Source organism: Globicephala melas, chromosome 12 (assembly GCF_963455315.2).
Source record: "Globicephala melas chromosome 12, mGloMel1.2, whole genome shotgun sequence".
NCBI lineage: Eukaryota > Metazoa > Chordata > Mammalia > Artiodactyla > Delphinidae > Globicephala > Globicephala melas.
The window spans coordinates 64,500,916-64,522,669 of NC_083325.1; the positions used below are offsets into that span (position 1 = coordinate 64,500,916).

A 21,754-nucleotide genomic window follows, 5' to 3' on the forward strand; every position below is an offset into this window, starting at 1 on the left:
CACAGCATGATTTCTGTGACAGACCTAGACTGAAAGAGACTAAAGGGATATGACAACTAAATGTAACACTTGATTCTGGACTGGGTCATTTCGCTTTTTAGGACATTTTAGGGACAACTGGCAAATCCTGAATGGCAGTAATTAAATATTTGTATTGTATCGATGTTAATTTCCTAATATTGATTGTTGTATTGTGGTTGTATACGAAAATGCCTTCATAGAAAAACACCCTAAACTATGGAGGAGTGATAGGCCATCAATTCAGCAACTTATTCTTAAATGGTTTCAGAGGGGAAAAAAAAGTTCTTTGTACTATACTTGCAACTTTTCTAGAGGTTTATGTTTCAAGAAAATTTTTTTAAGTCCAAAATATTAGCAACTAATAAAGAAAAATAATTAAGAACATATCTGGCCTTTCCTACATAAACCAAATTTTAGGGTTTTCACAGAGCCCTGGTTGATGAGGATGAGTTCTTTACAAAAGAATTCTAGATACGTACTTAAGATTAATATAGACAGATTGCACTTTCAGAGCCAAATGTAGCCTGGGTTGCCTCAGTAACATGCCAACCAAATGGAAACTTCATAAGATCCTCAATAGGTGGATGGAGGGTATCCATCGTAAGTCATGAAAACCAGGGAGGCACACACAGCCATAGGAAAGTGACAGCCAATTTCAACTCATTTCTTAAAAAAAACAAACAAAAATCTTCTTCTCCCCAACTTCCATACTTTCCAAGCTTGTTTCCTACATTGCCCTCTCTGATTTTTCTTCCATCCCACAATTCTAATCAATATCTACTGAAATATTATATATGCTTACAATTGTGCTATATCCTACAGCACAGTTTAAGCCCTACTCTCTGCAAAAAAGAAGATGGGGGAAGAAGCACTAGGAAGAGAAGACACATAATCATTATTCAACACACAGTTAATTTGATTTGAAATTGGGTATAAATTGACCATAAATACCAAAGGGGGGGAAATTCATAAAGCTGGGATAGTTGAACAAACCTCGTCAGAAGGGCTGGGCCTTAAAAGATGGGTAGAATTTGGCTATAACTCCACCTCTAGACTGTAAGGGTCACAGCAGTGTCTTATTCACTGCTGTTTAAGTCTAGCACTTGTCATAGTTGGTGTTTAATAAATATTCTAGGAGTGAACAAATATTTAAAAACCCTTTGACGGCTGTCACCAACAAGATAGAAATCCAATTTCCTATCCATCTAGCTCCTGTCAACCTGTTTCAACCTCATAACCTGACACACAACTCCTAACATCGCTCCAACCATTCCAAACTACTGGAATCCCCAAATGCACAAAGATGTTTCAAGTCTATGTGCCTCTCTTTGTACATATTATATGTCATTTCCAACTTCACCTAATAAATTCTTACTCATTCTTCAAGAATCAGTTCAAGCATTAGCCACTTTGTAAAGCCTTCTCTGGTCTCTCAAGTTTAGACTAATCATATCCTTTCATTCATTCCTTCCTTTTTCTTTTTTAATTGAAATATAGTTGATGTACAATATTTTGTCATTTTCAAGTGTACTACATAGGGATTTCACATTTGTATACATTATGAATGTATATGATCACCACCGTAAGACTAATAACCATCTGTCCCCATACAAAGTTATTACAATATTACTGACCCATTTCTTATGCTGTATATTAAGTCTCCAAGGCTTATTTATTTTATAAATAGAGGTTTGTACCTCTTAATCCCCTTTACCTATTTTGCCCCTCCCACCTTTCTCCCCTCTGGCAACCACTGTATCTATGAGTTGGTTTTCATTGTTGTGTTTCTTTGTTTTGTGTTTTGGATTCCACATATAAGTAAGATCACACAATTTTTGTCTTTCTCTGACTGACTTCACTTAGCATGATACCCTCAAGGTTCATCCATGTTGTCACAAATAGCAAGGTTTCTTTCTTTTTTTTTTTTTTTAATGGCTGCCATCCCCTCCTCTTTTCTTCTACTTGTGAAGCAGGAGGGAAGGGGGCAGGGCACAACCACTGAAAGAATGACATAGCCCGAGGGCATAACATGAACTGATTAGAACCAAGGAGACCTTCAAGATGGAGGAAGGGTAAGACGTGGAGATCACCTTCCTCCACACAAATACATCAGAAATACATCTACATGTGGAACAGCTCCTACAGAACACCTACTGAATGCTGGCAGAAGACCTCAGACTTCCCAAAAGGCAAGAAACTCCCCACGTCCCTGGGTAGGGCAAAAGAAAAAAGAATAAACAGAGACAAAAGGATAGGGATGGGACCTGCACCAGTGGGAGGGAGCTGTGAAGGAGGAACAGTTTCCACACACTAGGAAGCCCCTTTGTGGGCGGAGACTGTGGGTGGCGGAGTGGGGAAGCTTCGGAGCCACAGAGGAGAGCGCAGCAACAGGGGTGCAGAGGGCAAAGCTGAGAGATTCCCGCACAGAGGATCGATGCCGACCAGCACTCACCAGCCCGAGAGGCTTGTCTGCTCACCCGCCAGGGCGGGCGGGGCTAGGAGCTGAGTCTCGGGCTTCAGAAGTCAGATCCCAGGGAGAGGACTGGGGTTGGTTGCATGAACACAGCCTGAAGGGTGCTAGTGCGCCAAAGCTAGCCAGAAGGGAGTCTGGGGAAAAGTCTGGACCTGCCTAAGAGGCAAGAGACTTTTTCCTGCCTCTCTGTTTCCTGGTGCGTGAGGAGAGGGGATTCAGGGCGCCGCCTAAACAAGCTCCAGAGACAGGCGCGCGGAACCCAGAGATGTGCATGAAACACAAAGGCTGCTGCTGCTGCCACCAAGAAGCCTGTGTGCGAGCACAGGTCACTATCCACACCTCCCCTCCCGGGAACCAGCGCAGCCCGCCACTGCCGGGGTCCCATGATCCAGGAACAACTTCCCCAGGAGAATGCACAGCACGCCTCGGGCTGTTGCAACATCATGCTGCCTCTGCTGTTGCAGGCTCAACCCGCATCCTGTACCCTCCCTCCCCCCGGCCTGAGTGAGCCAGAGCCCCCGAATCAGCTGCTCCTTTAACCCCGTCCTGCCTGAGCGGGGAACGGGTGCCTAAACGTGACCTACAGGCAGAGGAAGGGCCAAATCTAAAGCTGAACCCCAGGAGCTGTGTGAAAAAAGAAGAGAAACAGGTTATCTATCCCAGCACCCTCAGGAGCAGTGGATTAAATCTCAACAATCAACTTGATGTACCCTGCATCTGTGGAATACCTGAATAGACAACAAATCATCCCAAAATGAGGAGGTGGACTTTGGGAACAACGATATATATATTTTTTTCCTTTTTCTCTTTTTGTGAGTGTGTATGTGTACACTTCTGTGTGTGACTTTTTCTGTATAGCTTTGCTTTTACCATTTGTCCAGGGTTCTCTCTGTCTGTTTTGGTTTATTTTAGTATAGCTTTTAGCACTTGTTATCATTGGTTGATTTTTTTTTGGTTTGGTTGCTCTCTTCCTTCTTTATTACATTTTAATATTTTAATTTTTAATAATTATTTTTTATTTTAATAACTTTACTGTATTTTTTTTCTTTCTTTTTTTCTCCCTTTTATTCTGAGCCATGTGGATGACAGGGTCTTAGTGCTCCAACCGGGTGTCAGGTCCATGCCTCTGATGTGGGAGAGCCGAGTTCAGGACACTGGTCCACCAGAGAGCTCCCAGCTCCATGTAATATCAAACGACAAAAATCTCCCGGAGATCTCCATGTCAATGCCAACACCCAGCTCCACTCAACAACCAGCAAGCTACAGTGCTGGACACCCTATGCCAAACAACCAGCAACACAGGAACACAAGCCCAACCACTAGCAGAGAGGCTCCCTAAAATCATAATAAGGTCACAGACAACCCAGCGGACACACCAACGGACATGGTCCTGCCCACCAAAAAGACAAGATCCAGCCTCATCCACCAGAACACAGGCACAAGTCCCCTCCACCAGGAAGTCCTACACAACCCACTGAACCAACCTTAGCCACTGGGGACAGACACCAAAAACAACGGGAACTACAAACCCGCATCTTGTGAAAAGGAGACCCCAAACACAGTAAGTTAAGCAAAATGAGAAGACAGAGAAACACACAGCAGATAAAGGAGCAAGGTAAAAACCCACCAGACCAAATAAATGAAGAGGAAATAGGCAGTCTACCTGAAAAAGAATTCAGAGTAATGATAGTAAAGATCATCTAAAATCTTGGAAACAGAATGAAGAAAATACAGAAACGTTTAACAATGACCTAGAAGAACTAAAGCGCAAACAAACAATGATGAACAGCACAATCAATGAAATTAAAAATTCTCTAGAAGGAATCAACAGCAGAACAACTGAGGCAGAAAAACGGGTAAGTGACCTGGAAGATAAAATAGTGGAAATAACTACTGCAGAGCAGAATAAAGAAAAAAGAATGAAAAGAATTGAGGACAGTCTCAGAGACCTCTGGGACAACATTAAACGCACTAACATTCGAATTATAGGGGTCCCAGAAAAAAAAGAGAAAAAGAAAGGGACTGAGAAAATATTTGAAGAGATTATAGTTGAAAACTTCCCTAATATGGGAAAGGAAATAGTTGATCAAGTCCAGGAAGCACAGAGAGTCCCATACAGGATTAATCCAAGGAGAAACACGCCAAGGCACATATTAATCAAACTATCAAAAATTAAATACAAACAAAAAATATTAAAAAGCAGCAAGGGAAAAACAGCACAAGGGAATCCCCATAAGGTTAATAGCTGATCTTTCAGCAGAAACTCTGCAAGCCAGAAGGGAGTGGCAGGACATATTTAAAGTGATGAAAGGGAAGAAACTACAACCAAGATTACTCTACCCAGCAAGGATCTCATTCAGATTCGACGGACAAAATTGAAACCTTTACAGACAAGCAAAAGCTAAGAGAATTCAGCACCACCAAACCAGCTTTACAACAAATGCTAAAGGAACTTCTCTAGGCAGGACACACAAGAGAAGGAAAAGACCTACGATAACAAACCCCAAACAATTAAGAATACAGTAATAGGAACATACATATCGAAAATTACCTAAAATGTAAATGGATTAAATGCACCAACCAAAAGGCACAGACTGGCTGAATGGATACAAAAACAAGACCGCATATATGCTGTCTACAAGAGACCAACGTCAGACCTAGGGACACACACAGACTGAAAGTGAGGGGATGGAAAAAGATATTCCATGCAAATGGAAATCAAAAGAAAGCTGGAGTAGCAATTCTCATATCAGACAAAATACACTTTAAAATAAAGATTATTACAAGAGACAAAGAAGGACACTACATAATGATCAAGAGATCAATCCAAGAAGAAGATATAACAATTGTAAATATTTATGCACCCAACAGAGGAGACCCGCAACACATAAGGCAAATGCTAACAGCCATAGAAGGGGAAACCGACAGTAACACAATCATAGTAGGGGACTTTAACACCCCACTTTCACCAATGGACATATCATCCAAAATGAAAATAAATAAGGAAACACAAGCTTTCAATGATACATTAAACAAGATGGACTTCACTGATATTTATAAGACGTTCCATCCAAAAACAACAGAATACACTTTCTTCTCAAGTGCGCATGGAACATTCTCCAGGGCAGATCATATCTTGGGTCACAAATAAAGCCTTGGTATATTTAAGAAAACTGAAATCATATCAAGTATCTTTTCCAACCACAAAAAAGAGACTAGATATCAATTACAGGAAAAAATCTGTAGAAACTACAAACACATGGAGGCTAAACAATACACTACTTAACAACCAAGAGATCACTGAAGAAATCAAAGAGGAAATCAAAAAATACCTAGAAACAATTTACAATGAAAACACAATGACCCAAAACCTATGGGATGCAGCAAAAGCAGTTCTAAGAGGGAAGTTTAGAGCACTACAGTCCCACCTCAAGAAACAAGAAACACCTCAAATAAACAATCTAAGCTCACACCTACAGCAATTAGAGAAATAAGAACAAAAAACCCCAGCGTTAGCAGAAGGAAAGAAATCAAAAGATCAAACCAGAAATAAATGAAAAAGAAATGAAGAAAACAATAGCAAGATCAAAAAAATTAAAAGTTGCTTCTTTGAGAAGATAAACAAAATTGATAAAGCACTGGCCAGACTCATCAAGAAAAAAAGGGAGAAGACTCAAATAAGAAGAATTAGAAATGAAAAAGGAGAAGTAACAACTGACACTGCAGAAATACAAAGGATCATGAGAGATTGCTACAAGCAATTATATGCCAATAAAATGGACAACCTGGAAGAAATGGACAGGGCCTTAGAAAAGCACAACCTTCTGAGACTGAACAAGGAAGAAATAGAAAATATAAACAGACCAATCACAAGCACTGAAATTGAGACTGTGATTAAAAATCTTCCAACAAACGTAAGCCCAGGACCAGCTGGCTTCACAGGTGAATTCTATCAAACACTTAGAGAGGAGCTAACACCTATCCTTCTCAAACTCTTCCAAAATATAGCAGAGGGAGGAACACTCCCAAACTCATTCTACGAGACCACCATCCCCGATGCCAAAACCAGACAAAGATGTCACAAAGAAAGAAAACTACAGGCCAATATCACTGATGACCACAGATGCAAAAATCCTTAACAAAATACTAGCAAACAGGGCTTCCACAGTGGCGCAGTGGTTCAGAGTCTGCCTACTGATGCAGGGGACACAGGTTCATACCCTGGTAAGGACGGATCCCACATGCCGCGGAGCGGCTGGGCCCGAGCCATGGCCGCTGAGCCTGTGCATCCGGAGCCTGTTCTCCGCGGCAGGAGAGGCCGCAGCAGTGGGAGGCCCGCATACTGCAAAAAAAAAATAATAATGATACTAGCAAACAGAATCCAGCAGCACATTAAAAGGATCATACAACATGATCAAGTGGGGCTTATCCCACGAATGCAAGGATTCTTCAATATATGCAAATCAATCAATGTGATACACCATATTAACAAACCAAAGGATAAAACCATATGATCATCTCAATAGACGCAGAAAAAGCTTTTGACAAAATTCAACACCCATTTATGATAAAAACCCTCCAGAAAGTAGGCCTAGAGGGAACTTAACTCAACATAATAAAGGCCATTTATGACAAACCCACAGCCAACATCATCCTCAACTGTGAAAAACTGAAACCATTTCCACTCAGATCAGGAACAAGACAAGGTTGCCCACTCTCACCACTATTATTCAACATTGTTTTAGAAGTTTTAGCCACAGCAATCAGAGAAGAAAAAGAAATAAAGTGAATCCAAATCGGAAAACAAGTAAAGCTGCCACTGTCTGCAGACGACATGATAGTATACATAGAGAATCCTAAAGATGCTACCAGAAAACTACTAGAGCTAATCAATGAATTTGGTAAGTAGGATACAAAATTAATGCACAGAAATCTCTTGCATTCCTATACACTAATGATGAAAAATCTGAAAGAGAAATTAAGGAAACACTCCCATTTACCACTGTAACAAGAAGAATAAAACACCTAGGAATAAACCTACCTAAGGAGACAAAAAACCTGTATGCAGAAAAGTTTAACACGATGATGAAAGAAATTAAAGATGATGGAAACAGATGGAGAGAAGTACCATGTTCTTGGATTGGAAGAATCAACATTGTGAAAATGAGTATACTACCCAAAGCAATCTAGATTCAATGCAATTCCTATCAAACTACCACTGGCATTTTCCACAGAACTAGAACAAAAAATTGCACAATTTTTATGGAAACACAAAAGACCCCGAATAGCCAAAGCAATCTTCTGAAAGAAAAAAGGAGCTGGAGGCATCAGGCTCCCTGACTTCAGACTATAGTACAAAGCTATGGTAATCAAGACAGTATGGTACAAAAACAGAAATACAGATCAATGCAACAGGATAGAAAGCCCAGAGATAAACCCATGTACGTATGGTCACCTTATTTTTGATAAAGGAGGCAAGAATACACAATATAGAAAAGACAGCCTCTTCAATAAGTGGTGCTGGGAAAACTGGACAGCTACATGTAAAAGAATGAAATTAGAACACTCCCTAACACCATACACAAAAATAAACTCACAATGGATGAAAACCTAAATGTAAGGACAGTCACTATAAAACTCTTAGAGGAAAGCATAGGCAGAACACTCTGACATAAATCACAGCAAGATCCTTTTTGACCCAGCTCCTAGAGAAATGGAAATAAAAATAAACAAATGGGACCTAATGAAACTTAAAAGGTTTTGCACAGCCAAGGAAATCATAAACAAGATGAAAAGACAACCCTCAGAATGGGAGAAAATATTTGCAAATGAAGCAACTGACAAAGGATTAATCTCCAAAATTTACAAGCAGCTCATGCAGCTCAATATCAAAAGACAAACAACCCAATTGAAAAATGGGCAGAAGACCTACATAGACATTTCTCCAAAGAAGATATACAGATTGCCAACAAACCCATGAAAGAATGCTCAACATCACTAATTATTAGAGAAATGCAAATCAAAACTACAATGAGGTATCACCTCACACCAGTCAGAATGGCCACCATCAAAATACCTACAAACACTAAATGCTGGAGAAGGTGTGGAGAAAAGGAACCCTTTGCACTGTTGATGGGAATGTAAATTGATACAGCCACTATGGAGAAAGGTGTGGAGGTTCCTTAAATAACTAAAAATAGAACCAGCATATGACCCAGAAATCCCACTACTGGGCATATACCCTGAGAAAACCGTAATTCAAAAAGAGTCATGTACCACAATATTCATTGCAGCTCTATTTACAATAGCCAGGACATGGAAGCAACCTAAGTGTCCATCGACAGATGAATGAATAAAGAAGATGTGGCACATATATACAATGGAATATTACTCAGCCATAAAAAGAAAGGAAATTGAGTTATTTGTAGTGAGGTGGATGGACCTAGAGTCTGTCATACAGAGTGAAGTAAGTCAGAAAGAGAAAAACAAATACCGTATGCTAACACATATATATGGAATCTAAAGAAAACAAAAAAAGGTCATGAAGAACCTAGGGGAAGGATGGGAATAAAGACACAGTCCTACTAGGGAATGGACTTGAGGACACAGGGGAGGAGGGGGAAGGGTAAGCTGAGAGAAAGTGAGAGAGTGGCATGGACATATATACACTACCAAATGTAAAACCGATAGCTAGTGGGAAGCAGCCGCATAGCACAGGGAGATCAGCTCGGTGCTTTGTGACCACCTAGAGGGGTGGGATAGGGAGGGTGGGAGGGAGGGAGACGCAAGAGGGAAGAGATATGGGGATATATGTATATGTATAGCTGATTCACTTTGTTATAAAGCAGAAACTAACACACCATTGTAAAGCAATTATACTCCAGTAAAGATGTTTTTAAAAAAAAAAAACTGATTAGAACCAAATGGGCCCAAGATGGCGTACAAGTCAACTTCCACTAGACCTTGAGCCTCAGTATATGCTCACTGTAACACATCAGCAAGCTAAATGACACACCCACAGGCGCCATGACAGTTCCAAGACAGACCATAAGGATCACAAAGTAGGCAGTGGCCCAATTCCTGGAAATCCCCACCCCTTCCGAAAATAGCTGGAATACTCCTTCCACTCATTAGCCTATGAAATTACCCACCCCTGTAAAAACTCACAACCCCATACCCTGGTACCACTCTCGCCTTCTGAGATGGCCCACACTCTGTCTGTGGAGTGTGTTTCCCTCTAAATAAATCCACTTCTTACCTATCACTTTGTCTCTCACTGAATTCTTTCTACAATGAGACATCAAGAACCTGAGCTTCATTAAGTCCTGAAACCAAGTGTGTGATCTCAGTTGGAGGTATCACCTGTCCGTTTTGTCCCGGTTCCAGTGCCAGCCACCTGGGTTCGAGTTCCCAATCAGGGTTTTGGCTGGGTTCAAGTCCCGGCTGCGTGGGTTCAAGTCCCAATCTGAGGTGCACGGTTTCACTTGCATTTTATTCCCTAACCCACTGAGTTCACTGATATCCCTAGCAACTACCACAGTGACTGGAACTCAGCAATCATTCCAAAAAAAATTTTTTAATTAAATATCAAGTTGGGCAGGAAACAGAAAGTCAAAAATAAAACTGGGAATGATTAAAGATTTTCCTAATTTAAAAATGACATGATGAAATTGGTATTTTAAAAAAAAATCCAGTACTGCTGTACAGGCAGAAGAAAGGAAGGCCAAGAAGGAGCCTACAAGTCAGGTGCAACCCTTCAGACACAAAGTGATGGTGATAACAGCCTTAAGGAACTGCAAGGCTGGTCACACAGAAAGAAGGATAGACCTACCCTGAAATTCTGTTGCTCAACAGGAGCACCGGCCAATGAAAGTTTCTGTAACGATGTAAATACTCCACAGCTGCACTGTCCAAAATGGTAGCCATTTACCACAGGTGGCTTCTGAGCACTTGAAATGGGGCTAGAGAAACTGAATTCTTTATTTCATTTCTTTTATTTTAATTAGCCACATGCGGCTAGTGGCTACTGTGTTGGACAGCACGGCTCTAGCTAGCTAGCAAGTGAAAGACTAGCAGGTTTTTTAATTTACTAAAAGGCACTTTGTAGCAATTACAGATCCCAACAATGGAATGAGCTCCTTCTCAAGGTCATCTCAGAAAGCCCAATGAAAAAGGAAATAACATTTTTTTTTTTTTTTTTTTTTTTGCAGTACGCAGGCCTCTCACTGTTGCAGCCTCTCCCGTTGCAGAGCACAGGCTCCGGACGCGCAGGCTCAGCGGCCATGGCTCACGGGCCCAGCTGCTCTGCGGCATGTGGGATCTTCCTGGACTGGAGCACGAACCCGTGTCCCCTGCATCGGCAGGCGGACTCTCAACCACTGCGCAACCAGGGAAGCCCGGAAATAACATTTTTGGACACAATCTTCCAACAGATCCCAGCATTAGGATGGGTGGGAAGCTGGCCTGCAAAGAATCACATTATTTTACACCTAGTAAGGACTTAAAGACCATTTTTACGCGGAAGAAAACTCTTGGTTTGGAAGTCAGACGAGCTCCCTGAAGCACATAGCATGTCAGTGACAGAACAGAAACTGAAAGTCAGATCTTAAAACTCTAGGTTCTGTTAATTATCTTGATTGTGATAATTTCACAAGTATATACATATGTAAAATATCACCAACTGTACACCTTAAATTTGAGTCTTACTGTAGGTTAATTATACTTCAAAAACATCGCAAAACAAAAGCACACAAATCCACTGCTACACCTTCCTATAGCAAGTCTTCAGTTCTATCTCATAGAGTTGTTGCAAGGAATAAGGTAGTTAACATATTTAAAGACTTAGAACAGTACTTGGTGTGGAGTAAGAACTACTGAAATGTAAACTGCATTATTATTATTAGATGTTAGAATTCTGCCCTACTGACCAGTTTGGAGAAAAGTAATGGAAAGAAGAGTAAACAGATTTGGAGTCAGAAACTCCAGATCATAGTTCTGGTTCTTGGAGAATCTCTGAGTCTCAATTCTTTGTAAAATGAGTTAGCTGGACAAGATAATCTCTAAAGGGCCTTTCCAAACTAAAGATTTCAGACATGGGCTAGGATAAGAGTTGTAGGAATGGAAAAGAAGGATGGATATGAAACTCTTAGGGATGAACTGATAAGATTTAAGAACTGGCTAGATACGAAGAATGATGGAAAACAATGAGTCAACCCTGAACACAAAGTTTTAAGCTTTGGATAACTCAAGTTTAAATAGAAAGAGGAGCATGTTGACCCAACAGACATATATTTACTATTTTAATAAATCAGTAGGTTCTCCATGGAAATGAATATTCATGACCTTCTGGATCAAAATGTCAACGAGCATATATTTAATATATTTAGCATATATTTAAAATGTATGCTAAAACCAAAATCTCTTCTCATGAGATTATTGAAAGCTATGTTAAAATGAAATCCCTATGGATTCATATGGATAATTATAATTAGATAATTATACTTAGTACATTTAAAGACATCCATCCCAAAGTATCAAATTTATCTTTAAAAATCGATACATTCATCAGTCATCAAGAAACTAATCTCCTGACGAACTCTTTCTATGTGGAAACAATCTAAGCCTAGAGTCACAGAGCTGCCTGTAAATGTTACCGTGGAATCTCGGACAAAGCATTTTAGCCTGTTTTCTCTTAGACATAAGCTCATCTTCAAATACCTAAACCTCAATATTACATCTCATGCACTATACGGAACACGTTTTCAGTATCAGATCCCACAATAAATGATTGTGTGCCCTTAAGCAGCCTTCAGAGAATCACGGTTTCATCAGTATGACATCCAAAGAGGATCTCAGAGTGCGCTGAGGATCAGACTTTTCAAGATTCTAACTCACTCCTTTCAGAGATGTGATCAGTCCAGCAAAGTTATGCTGACATTCTGATGGGTTATATTCCACTACATTGTACTGATGCAACATTCCTGGACAAAAATATAAAGATCGCAGTTGCTTATGTTTCATAGACTGAAGCAAAAAAAAAATCTTGCCAACTTTTTGATGATCCTTCAAGGGCAACATTTCAAATATAATATTCTTCTCTGGACACTGAACAATATTTCAGTTATAACTGACTGTTGGGTCAACATTTGGGTTAAATCCCAGAACACTTTTTTAAATAAAACTGTTTATGAAATGTTGCAGTTTAAGACTATGTGCACACTTAGACATAGCCAAAATGGACCAATTTACGAGAAGATAAAATAAAAAAATGTCGTTAATTAGCCTAGAACAGCAACATAAAAAATTCTTAGTTGCAAGGCAAAGCAAATGATATGCTAAAATATACTGCAGGAAAGAACTGAGACCACTTGGGGAATGAGTCACTTAGAGTCATATCTTCCAGATATCTTAGTTAACACTTTCTGTTGAGGACCTAATTTTACCTCTTAGAATTCTCTCTAAGAAGAGGATGGTTCCTATCATTCATATGGTTCCTACCTTTGAAAATGGTACATAAAAAAGGTATTTTTTTTCTTTTCTTAATAATTAAGGGTCATCATTAAGAACATTAGTCACTGAGATGTGGTAAAGATGTAGACATAAATGCAGATTTATATATATTATATGGGATAAAGGGAAGAGATGGAGCTTTCCCTCTGGCAACTGCATCAAACTTGATTTCCTTTACAAAAAGAGAAATAAAAACTCCCAGTGACACCTTGTTTTTTTGTTCATTTACCGATTTTCCATAAAAGTATAACGAAGCATACGAAACTGTATAATATGCTACACAGTATAATGTAATAACCTTTTACAAAATTAAATAGTGGGCTGAATCCTGATGCCATCTTCTTCCAAACGCTTTCACTATCCTCAGGAAAAATCAACTTTTTTCCCCATTAATATCAGTAAAGTTCAACTCATCTCTGACTTTCAAAACTTTACCAGTTTTGTGAGCCCCCACTCCTCTGTTTCCCTTGCACTAAGTTCGTTTATGGAACGTATCTCACTTCATTTTAAAAATATGAAATGGCATGAATGCGGGAAGACTTAGTCTATACAGTTTTCATTTTACTAAAAATAGAAAGAGGACAATGACGTCTGCTAAACTGGGCATCAGGTCTTAATTTTCTCCAAGTCCAACTGCATATTTCATTTGCAAGAGAACTCCACACTTAGGCAACACTATAAAGAGAAGATTCAAGATCCCATAGGGTATCTGGATAGGATCAATTTTCTCATAATTTCTATAACATTTCACTTTTTGAAAAACTTCTGTATAGAAGTAAACTCAGATAAAAACTGCTATCAAGATGGAAGACAAATAGAGGGAGTTCTGCAACTTCTCCCCTGAAAAGTGAATGTAGAAAAGGCTCAATAAATGTTAGCTATCACTATTCAACAAATATGCATTAAATATTTATTATTTTCTAGGCATTAAGCAGAAACAAGACAAAAATCAGCCCTCAAGGGCTTCCCTGGTGGCGAAGTGGTTGAGAGTCTGCCTGCCGATGCAGGGGATATGGGTTCGTGCCCTGGTCTGGGAAGATCCCTCATGCCGCGGAGCGGCTGGGCCCGTGAGCCATGGCCACTGAGCCTGCGTGTCCGGAGCCTGTGCTCCACAACGGGAGAGGCCACAGCAGTGAGAGGCCCGCGTACCGCAAAAAGAAAAAAAAAAAAAACTTATTATAAAAAAAATTCAGCCCTCAAGTTGCTCACAACTTACAGAGAGTTGCTTACAGTCTTAACAAAAATATAGATGGTTCAGCAGCCTAAATTTGCTCATAAAAACCTTTTGTAATCCAAAAGCATTAAACCAAAGACTTTTACAGGAAAAAGAAATACTGTTTTTCAGTTCTGTTGCTTCATTGCATCATTGTACATGTAGTGAAATGTCATTGTATAGAAAAGTAAACTGCTTACATTTAATAAAACAATCTGCTAACATGTCAGGTTTAAATCTCATGGCAGAACAAATATTGTTTTATATATACAAAGTTTAAGCTCAGAATAACTTTTTTTACATGTACAAGTCTGATCTAACATACCCTTGCTTGTTCCACACTCTTACATAACATAAAATCCTGAACAAATATAAACTAAGTCCAGGTATATAAATAACAATTATACTGACTGAATAATATTTACCTGACATTCTCATTTTGAATCACATATAGATGTTCATTTTATCTAAGATTAGCATATGTGTATGTATTTCTGTCTTAGAACAAAATTGAGAAACTAGTTTCTAGCTTAGTGGTATGTGTTACCGCACAAACTAATGTCCTCTCTAGTGCATTGTGACCTAGCCTGTTACTATACAGATGCACCTTTAAAGGAACCAGACTCCAGAAAGGTACAGCAGCATCTTGCAATTACACATGCCCACACCCACAAGAGCTGTCTTATGCCTTCACGAATGTGCCGCCTCAATCAAGAGCAGATCACTGCTTCTCCACGCAGAGTGATACTAACCACCACCCCCAACACACATACGCACCCACATACATAATGACTTCATACTCTTGTGATGTGAGAGGAGTAAGGGCTCTGGAATCAGGCACACTTAATGTCAAATCCCTTCTCTGAAACTCAGAAGTTCATTTCTGAACACAAGTTTACTTGTGTTCTGTATTCCTTCACTACAAGAGAATTTGTTTTTGTTTGGCAACTTTTGTTAGGAATAATTGTTCCAAAATCCCAGGGAAACCAAGGGTCAAGGTACCCAAGATTTTCCCCCTTCCTCAAAATGTTTTCCTAAAAGACACATGAGGCATCTGCAACAAAGGCATTTACAGGGGTGTGTGGTTTATGATCATTTACTTAATTTTATATTTATATCTAGGCACATTTCTATAGGTACATTATGTACTACAATAAAAAACAATAAAACAAAATGCAAAAATGCCTCTCTATCCACTGTCATCCTCAGTAAAATGTATTTTCTACAAAATGTTTAAAAAAAAGAAAACCTGAATCCTTTCTTCATGTACTCAGTAGGATATAGGATAAATAATTTCCTGTTCTGCATGCAATTTGGTACAATTTACTCCAGTTCAAATTAGTTAAAGATTTTTTTAAATAAAGGGAGTTTACATTTGTTTCTAATGAGGTTTCTTACATTAAAGAACCGAGAAAATATTTAAATACCTTTAGGCAGTTTGTGATAAAATCATGGTGAGCTACATAGAATAAATCACTCTTTTTAAGTAGGTAATATAAATAATAGTGATTGCCTTTTTAAAAATTCAAAGACAAAAAAGAAATCCTATAATCTGACATCCTAATAATTTGTGATACTCCACATCCAGAAAGAATGGAACACAAAAAGTTACCATCTGCTGTCAAACAACAGACGAAAGAGGAATGTCTCAGCCAAGAAAACAGAATGGAGCTACATGTTCATAGCAAACAACATCTGCGACATACCTTGATCAATACAGTCTTCAGCAAGAGCAAAGAGCTGAGGTGAGCGCTCCTCAAGCAATTGCTGGTGAATATTCACACATCTCAAAGTCCACCATGGCAAGCTCTAGAAAAAGGAAACACCAACGTGTTTACGTTGAATTAAAAGGACCCTTAGGAAAAAAATTTCACATTAATTCAAATCAATTTTTAGAATATTTTTACATTTGTGAGATTAAATTTACCCTTCAATAAGCTGCTATGTCTTCAGTAATAATACCAAATCCACTGCCATGTCTTCCACGAGAATAACATCTCTCCTCCATTCTCTCAAAGCCTGTATTTGTAGCCAGTTGGGCTTCCTGATGTCATTTCGAACCTACCATTTCCTCCTTTAAAATGCCTACTGTAATTGTGCTGCTCTGCCGTGACACTCTACCAGCACCATAATCCAATACCAACAATCCTAGGAGGCCTCCCCCAAGAACCTCCTATGGGTGATTTTTTTCCCTCATCTCAACTTCCAGCACATTGTTTGCACCTCTCTTTGCAGACACACTCCACCGTATTCGTGTATGTCATCCTAGCTTTCAATGCTGTCTGCCATCTAGCCAACAAGATGAGGAATCATGTCTTACTCATCTCTGTATCCTCCTTGAAGCAACGTATGCTATGCAAACTACAAGGTAAGATATACCCTGGGTTCAGATATTCCCCAAACTGGGAAGATCTCTTCCACACCCTCTTCCATGAAGCCTTCTCCCACTAGTAGGGCACACACTGATCTCTCACTTCTCTAAACTTCCACGCTGTGCTTAGAAGTTAGCACCACACTGCAGAGCTCTTGTTTTTCAAGTGTGTAAATACCTGGTCCATATATTTTGGAGGGTAGAAACTGCATTTCATACATTGTCTTGACCAATGCACAGGCTGAGAACACAGTAGCTTTTTCTCAGTTCTCTGATGCTTACTCTTACTTTTCAACACATCCTTACTAAACAACAACAACAAACAACAACAAGCCAATACAGAAGCATACGCAGTGAAGATGAAAGTCTCTCTTCTGCTGCCTCAGCGTCATTCTCCTCCCCCAGAAAAATCCATGACAGAGGTTTATATTCTTCTAGATCTTCTGCTATGCGTGTGTGTGTGTGTGTGTGTGTGCGTGCGCGCACATGCAAGTAGTATTAAATATTTTTGATAGGCTCATTAAATTACCAAGTATGATCATGCACTGAATCATCTAACGTAATTACAACTATGTTACTCTAAATTATATTGCACAAAGGAGTGAAAAATTAATTTTCCTTTTTTTTAAAGCAATACCTACTAATAGGAGATCAAGCTCAATTACCAAAAGCATTTTCTTTTTTACTTGAACTTAATTTCTTCATTTGATTAAGGGGTAAAACTGCTTGCTCCCCTTCTAAACTACACACAAGTGCTACAACAATCAAAAAATCACAAATGAATTTTGACCCTCTGACAAAATCTTTTCTAATTATTAACGCTGTTCCCTCAGTCCATCTAAGGAGAGGAAAGGTAGAATTATCTAATAAAGTTTCACATCATTTTTAATTTAATTCCCTGAGGTGCTGTCTCATTTTCATTCTTTTCCTATCACTAGGCTGATGAAGTCAGTCTATATTTCAATAATCTGTCCCTTATCTGCTGTCAGCAATAAGTGAGTCAGGTCTGGCAGCAGTCTTTCCTTTTCTAGACATGGAATTTAGATAGATCCGGTCAAAGAGACTGCCCTTTTAAGAAAACATACAACATAAGATGCTCAACTCTTAAAATCAGATCTATAAACTAACTCTTAACCCAAAATCTTCAGATGGGAGAAGGGGGAGTGTGAAACAGAGAAAGAAAGCATAGCCTATTTTTCTACTAGAAAATATAAGTGCCTTTTTCTATCTGTCAGGAATCACTTAATAGACAATTTGAGCATTAATAAAAAAGAAAACTAGAAGCCTTGCTTTAGATAGTTCCTAGATCCTGTCTCCTGATTATCGCACTTATTACAGAATATTCTGATTGACAAGTCACACTAGTCAATAACCTCCTAGAAGGCAGGGAGCATGAGTGTATTCAAAAGAAACCCAATAAATGTTTGCCAACTTAGTCCATTTTATAAATAAGAAAACTGATATTCAGAGAAATTCACTGGCCTAAGGCCACACAGTTGTTAAGTGGCTGAGCCAGACAAACTCTGGTCTGATTCCAAAGCCAAAATTCTTTTTACTCAACATTCACATATTACTAACACTAGTCTATCCACTTCACAGACTAGGGGGTGGGGGAAAATCATCTTCTTTTATAGTTCCACAAAAATAAAATCATAATAAACAACCTGATATGTTCCTTAAGATCCAGCCATTTCAAAATTAATTTAAAAGGTTAAGATGAACTTGGATAAGCATGTCATGCTTCTTTATCATTTTATCTTCATTTCTCCAAGAAATCATTTTTAACATCATCGTTTACAGAATAATATATCAAAGACCCAAAGGAAAGAAAACTATAACATTTCAACTGAAAGGCAAGGTTTCAGCACAGAATGATCTTTGCATGGAGATGTACAAGAAAATAGGGTTTTGAAACAGAAGTCAAAAGCTGTTTAGCATCTGCCAAGAAACTCAGGTAACTTATGTCTCCAATCCTACGACATCTGCAACCAGCAGTTCACATATTTACTTGTTCTCCTAAGCTGTTGATACTATACGTATCTTTTTACAAATGATGCTTAAAGAAGGTACTTGCTGATGAAAGTTTTCCACCAAGAAAACTGTATCACTAACTCATTGACCATTAGTCTCACTAGAAAGAAAATAATGCCATTTAGCAACCTCATGCTTTGATGATACTTCCTTTAGGGCCAAGTACTAGTCAGTCTATAAGATCATTTAACTCAGATCAACTTGGGAAAACATTTTTTTATTCAAGCTAACATCACTAAACAAAAAAATCAAAGATAAGGTCTTATATCTGCTAGGATATGTTGAAACCCATCTATTAAAAACACTTCTCTTGGGCTTCCCTAGTGGCGCAGTGGTTGAGAGTCTGCCTGCCAATGCAGGGGACACGGGTTCGTGCCCTGGTCTGGGAAGATCCCACATGCCGCGGAGCGGCTGGGCCCGTGAGCCATGGCCGCTGAGCCTGTGCTCCGCGACGGGAGAAGCCGCAACAGTGAGAGGCCCGCGTACAGCAAAAAAAAAAAAAACTTTCTGGTACAACTGATTCCAAATCATCTGTCCTCATGAGAGCTGCTGAAAGAGGCATGATTCCCTTCTTACCTCCTCTTTGTCACAATTTAAATGCTTAGGAAAGTAAGCCCTTATACAGTACAGACCAAGTCCACATTTTGCCCATAGAAATACTGTGTTTCTTAAACTTTTTCAGCCAACACTTGGAAATTGGGAGATCTCACATAAAATTTAGATTTACTATTTCTGGAAATACAAGCTCTGTATGCCCAAGTTGCAACAATCAGGACAGGAGTCAGGAAGCTACAGCCTATGGACCCAAACCAGCCCACCACCTGTTTTCCTACAGCCTAAAACCAAGACTTGTTCTTACATTTTTAAATCATTGCAAAAAAAAAAAGGAAGAGAGAAAAATAATATTTTGTGACATGTGAAAAGCATATGAAATGTAAATTTCAGTGTCCATAAATAAAGCTCTATTGGTACACAGTCACACCCATTCACATACATATCATCTACAGCTGCTTTCACACTACAAGGCAGATTGAATAGTTAGGTGCACAGAGTTGAGCAGTTGTGACGGAGCCTGCACACTGCACAGCTGACAACCTCCACTACATCTCAAGGACTTTCTTCGAATCTCTCATGTGGTTTTCGTCACCTCCTACTGCGTAATAGCTATCTGTATCAGTGCTTTTCTCACTAATTTATATGTGACCTAAAGAAACCATATAACAGACATTCAACAAATGCTCTACTAAATCCAACCCAAATATGAAACAAGGTAGGATGTGAGCCAAGAAACAGTAATCAAGAAACAGCTTCCCTGGTGGCACAATGGTTAAGAATCCACCTGCCAATGCACGGGACACGGGTTCGAGCCCTGGTCTGGGAAGATCCCACATGCCGTGGAGCAACTAAGCCCATGCGCCACAACTACTGAGCCTGTGCTCTAGAGCTGCGAGCCACAACTACTGAGCCTGCGTGCCACAACTACTGAGCCTGCGTGCCACAACTGCTGAAGGCCACACACCTAGAGCGCGTGCTCTGCAACAAGAGAAACCACCGCAATAAGAAGCCTGCTTGCTGCAACTAGAGAAAGCCCGTGTGCAAGCAACAAAGACCCAACGGAGCCAAAAATAAATAAATAAATAAAATAAATTTATTTTAAAAAAATTTCTAGGAGCTTTAATAAAAACAGTAAAAAGTGAAATTAATTTTAAAAAAAGATTTACTAAAAGTGCTATACTTCTGGCTACTCATTATCCTTACATGAAATTCACAAAAAACTATGAAGGGTGTTTTTAAACCTATTTTTAAGATTCAGAGAATGAACATTTATACACATGGAAATATACACACAACACATATATACAAACCCATTTAAGAGGCTCAACATCTCATTTTATACTAGACGAATCTCATGAGAGGAGACAGTTTTTGCTTATTTTCATCAGATTTTAAAATTAAACACCTAAAGAAGACTTAGAAAACAAATATACCAAGACATTTTCAGCATCACACCTAAAGTTTTATGCTAATCAGCACAAAAGTCACACCTGGGTCTGAATCTCCTGGCTCCTTTTCTTCCCTTACCTGAATAGCTGTCAGCCTATGTCTTACATTCACTAGGGAAATTCGTGCTAATAATAGCAGTATAGGCTTCAAGGTCAGGCTGTAGATTGATTCACCATCTAGAATGAGCAAACTCAGAATGAGTGCATCCAGTCCTTTGACCTGAAAAAAAAAAATTTAAGATGATATAATTTAGCAACATATTAATCGTTATATGTCTTACAAGAATACATATTTTCCAGGTAATCAGCTGTGAAACACAGGCACTGATCTATTACACAGCAGTTGGCACTGGATGGAGTCTTAACATTACAACTCCAGCCTGCCCTGACAGACAGCTTCCTGCTTGTACTTTAGATAACAGGGCAATCAAGAAAATGCTACTATTTTTTTTTTTAATTTGCTTTTCCCAAGTTGCACCCTTTTTTTCCAAAATAAATTTATTTTATTTATTTATTTATTTTTGGCTGCACTGGGTCTTCATTGCTGCGCATGGGCTTTCTCTCGTTGTGGCAAGCAGGAGCTACTCTTCATTGCGGTGCATGGGTGCCTTCTCTTGCTGCGGAGCACAGGCTCTAGGCGTGCGGGCTTCAGTAGTTGTGGCACACGGGCTCTAGAGTGCAGGCTCAGTAGTTGTGGCGCTTGGGCTTAGTTGCTCCGTGGCATGTGGGATCTTCCGGGACCAGGGCTCAAGCCCACGTCCCCTGCATTGGCAGGCAGATTCTTAACCACTGCACCACCAGGGAAGCCCAAGAAAATGCTACTATTGAAGAAGCGTCATGACTTTACAGATTTACTTACAACAAAATAGCTTCTCAATAAAAACCATCCCTATGTGAAAGTATTCATATTAAACACCTACATTTCATATATGCTTCACCAGCTGGCTAATGTCATTACAAACCATTGCTGCTCCATAATTACTATAAAGCCAAAAAACAACAAGGTCTTACATATCAAATGCTGAGTAGGCATACAATCATGGACCAATGTGAACTGAGGCTGCCCAAAAGGGATGCCTCTGAAAAATCTACTTCTTACTGAACAGAGATTTTCTACAACAGACGAAGCACCT

General features: G+C 39.3%; 1 protein-coding gene across 2 annotated transcripts in view; it reads right to left on the reverse strand.

Annotated features, from left to right (window-relative positions):
- The window catches only part of TTC27 (tetratricopeptide repeat domain 27), a 174,434-nt gene that overhangs the window by 142,824 nt on the left and 9,856 nt on the right, over positions 1-21,754 (reverse strand). For both annotated transcript variants that reach the window (XM_030857980.2, XM_060309262.1), the window contains exons 4-5: positions 20,701-20,841; positions 15,923-16,025 (exon numbers count right to left, since the gene is read on the reverse strand). In XM_030857980.2, the coding sequence (XP_030713840.2) occupies positions 15,923-16,025; positions 20,701-20,841 (244 nt within the window). The remainder of the gene's footprint in view (positions 1-15,922; positions 16,026-20,700; positions 20,842-21,754) is intronic.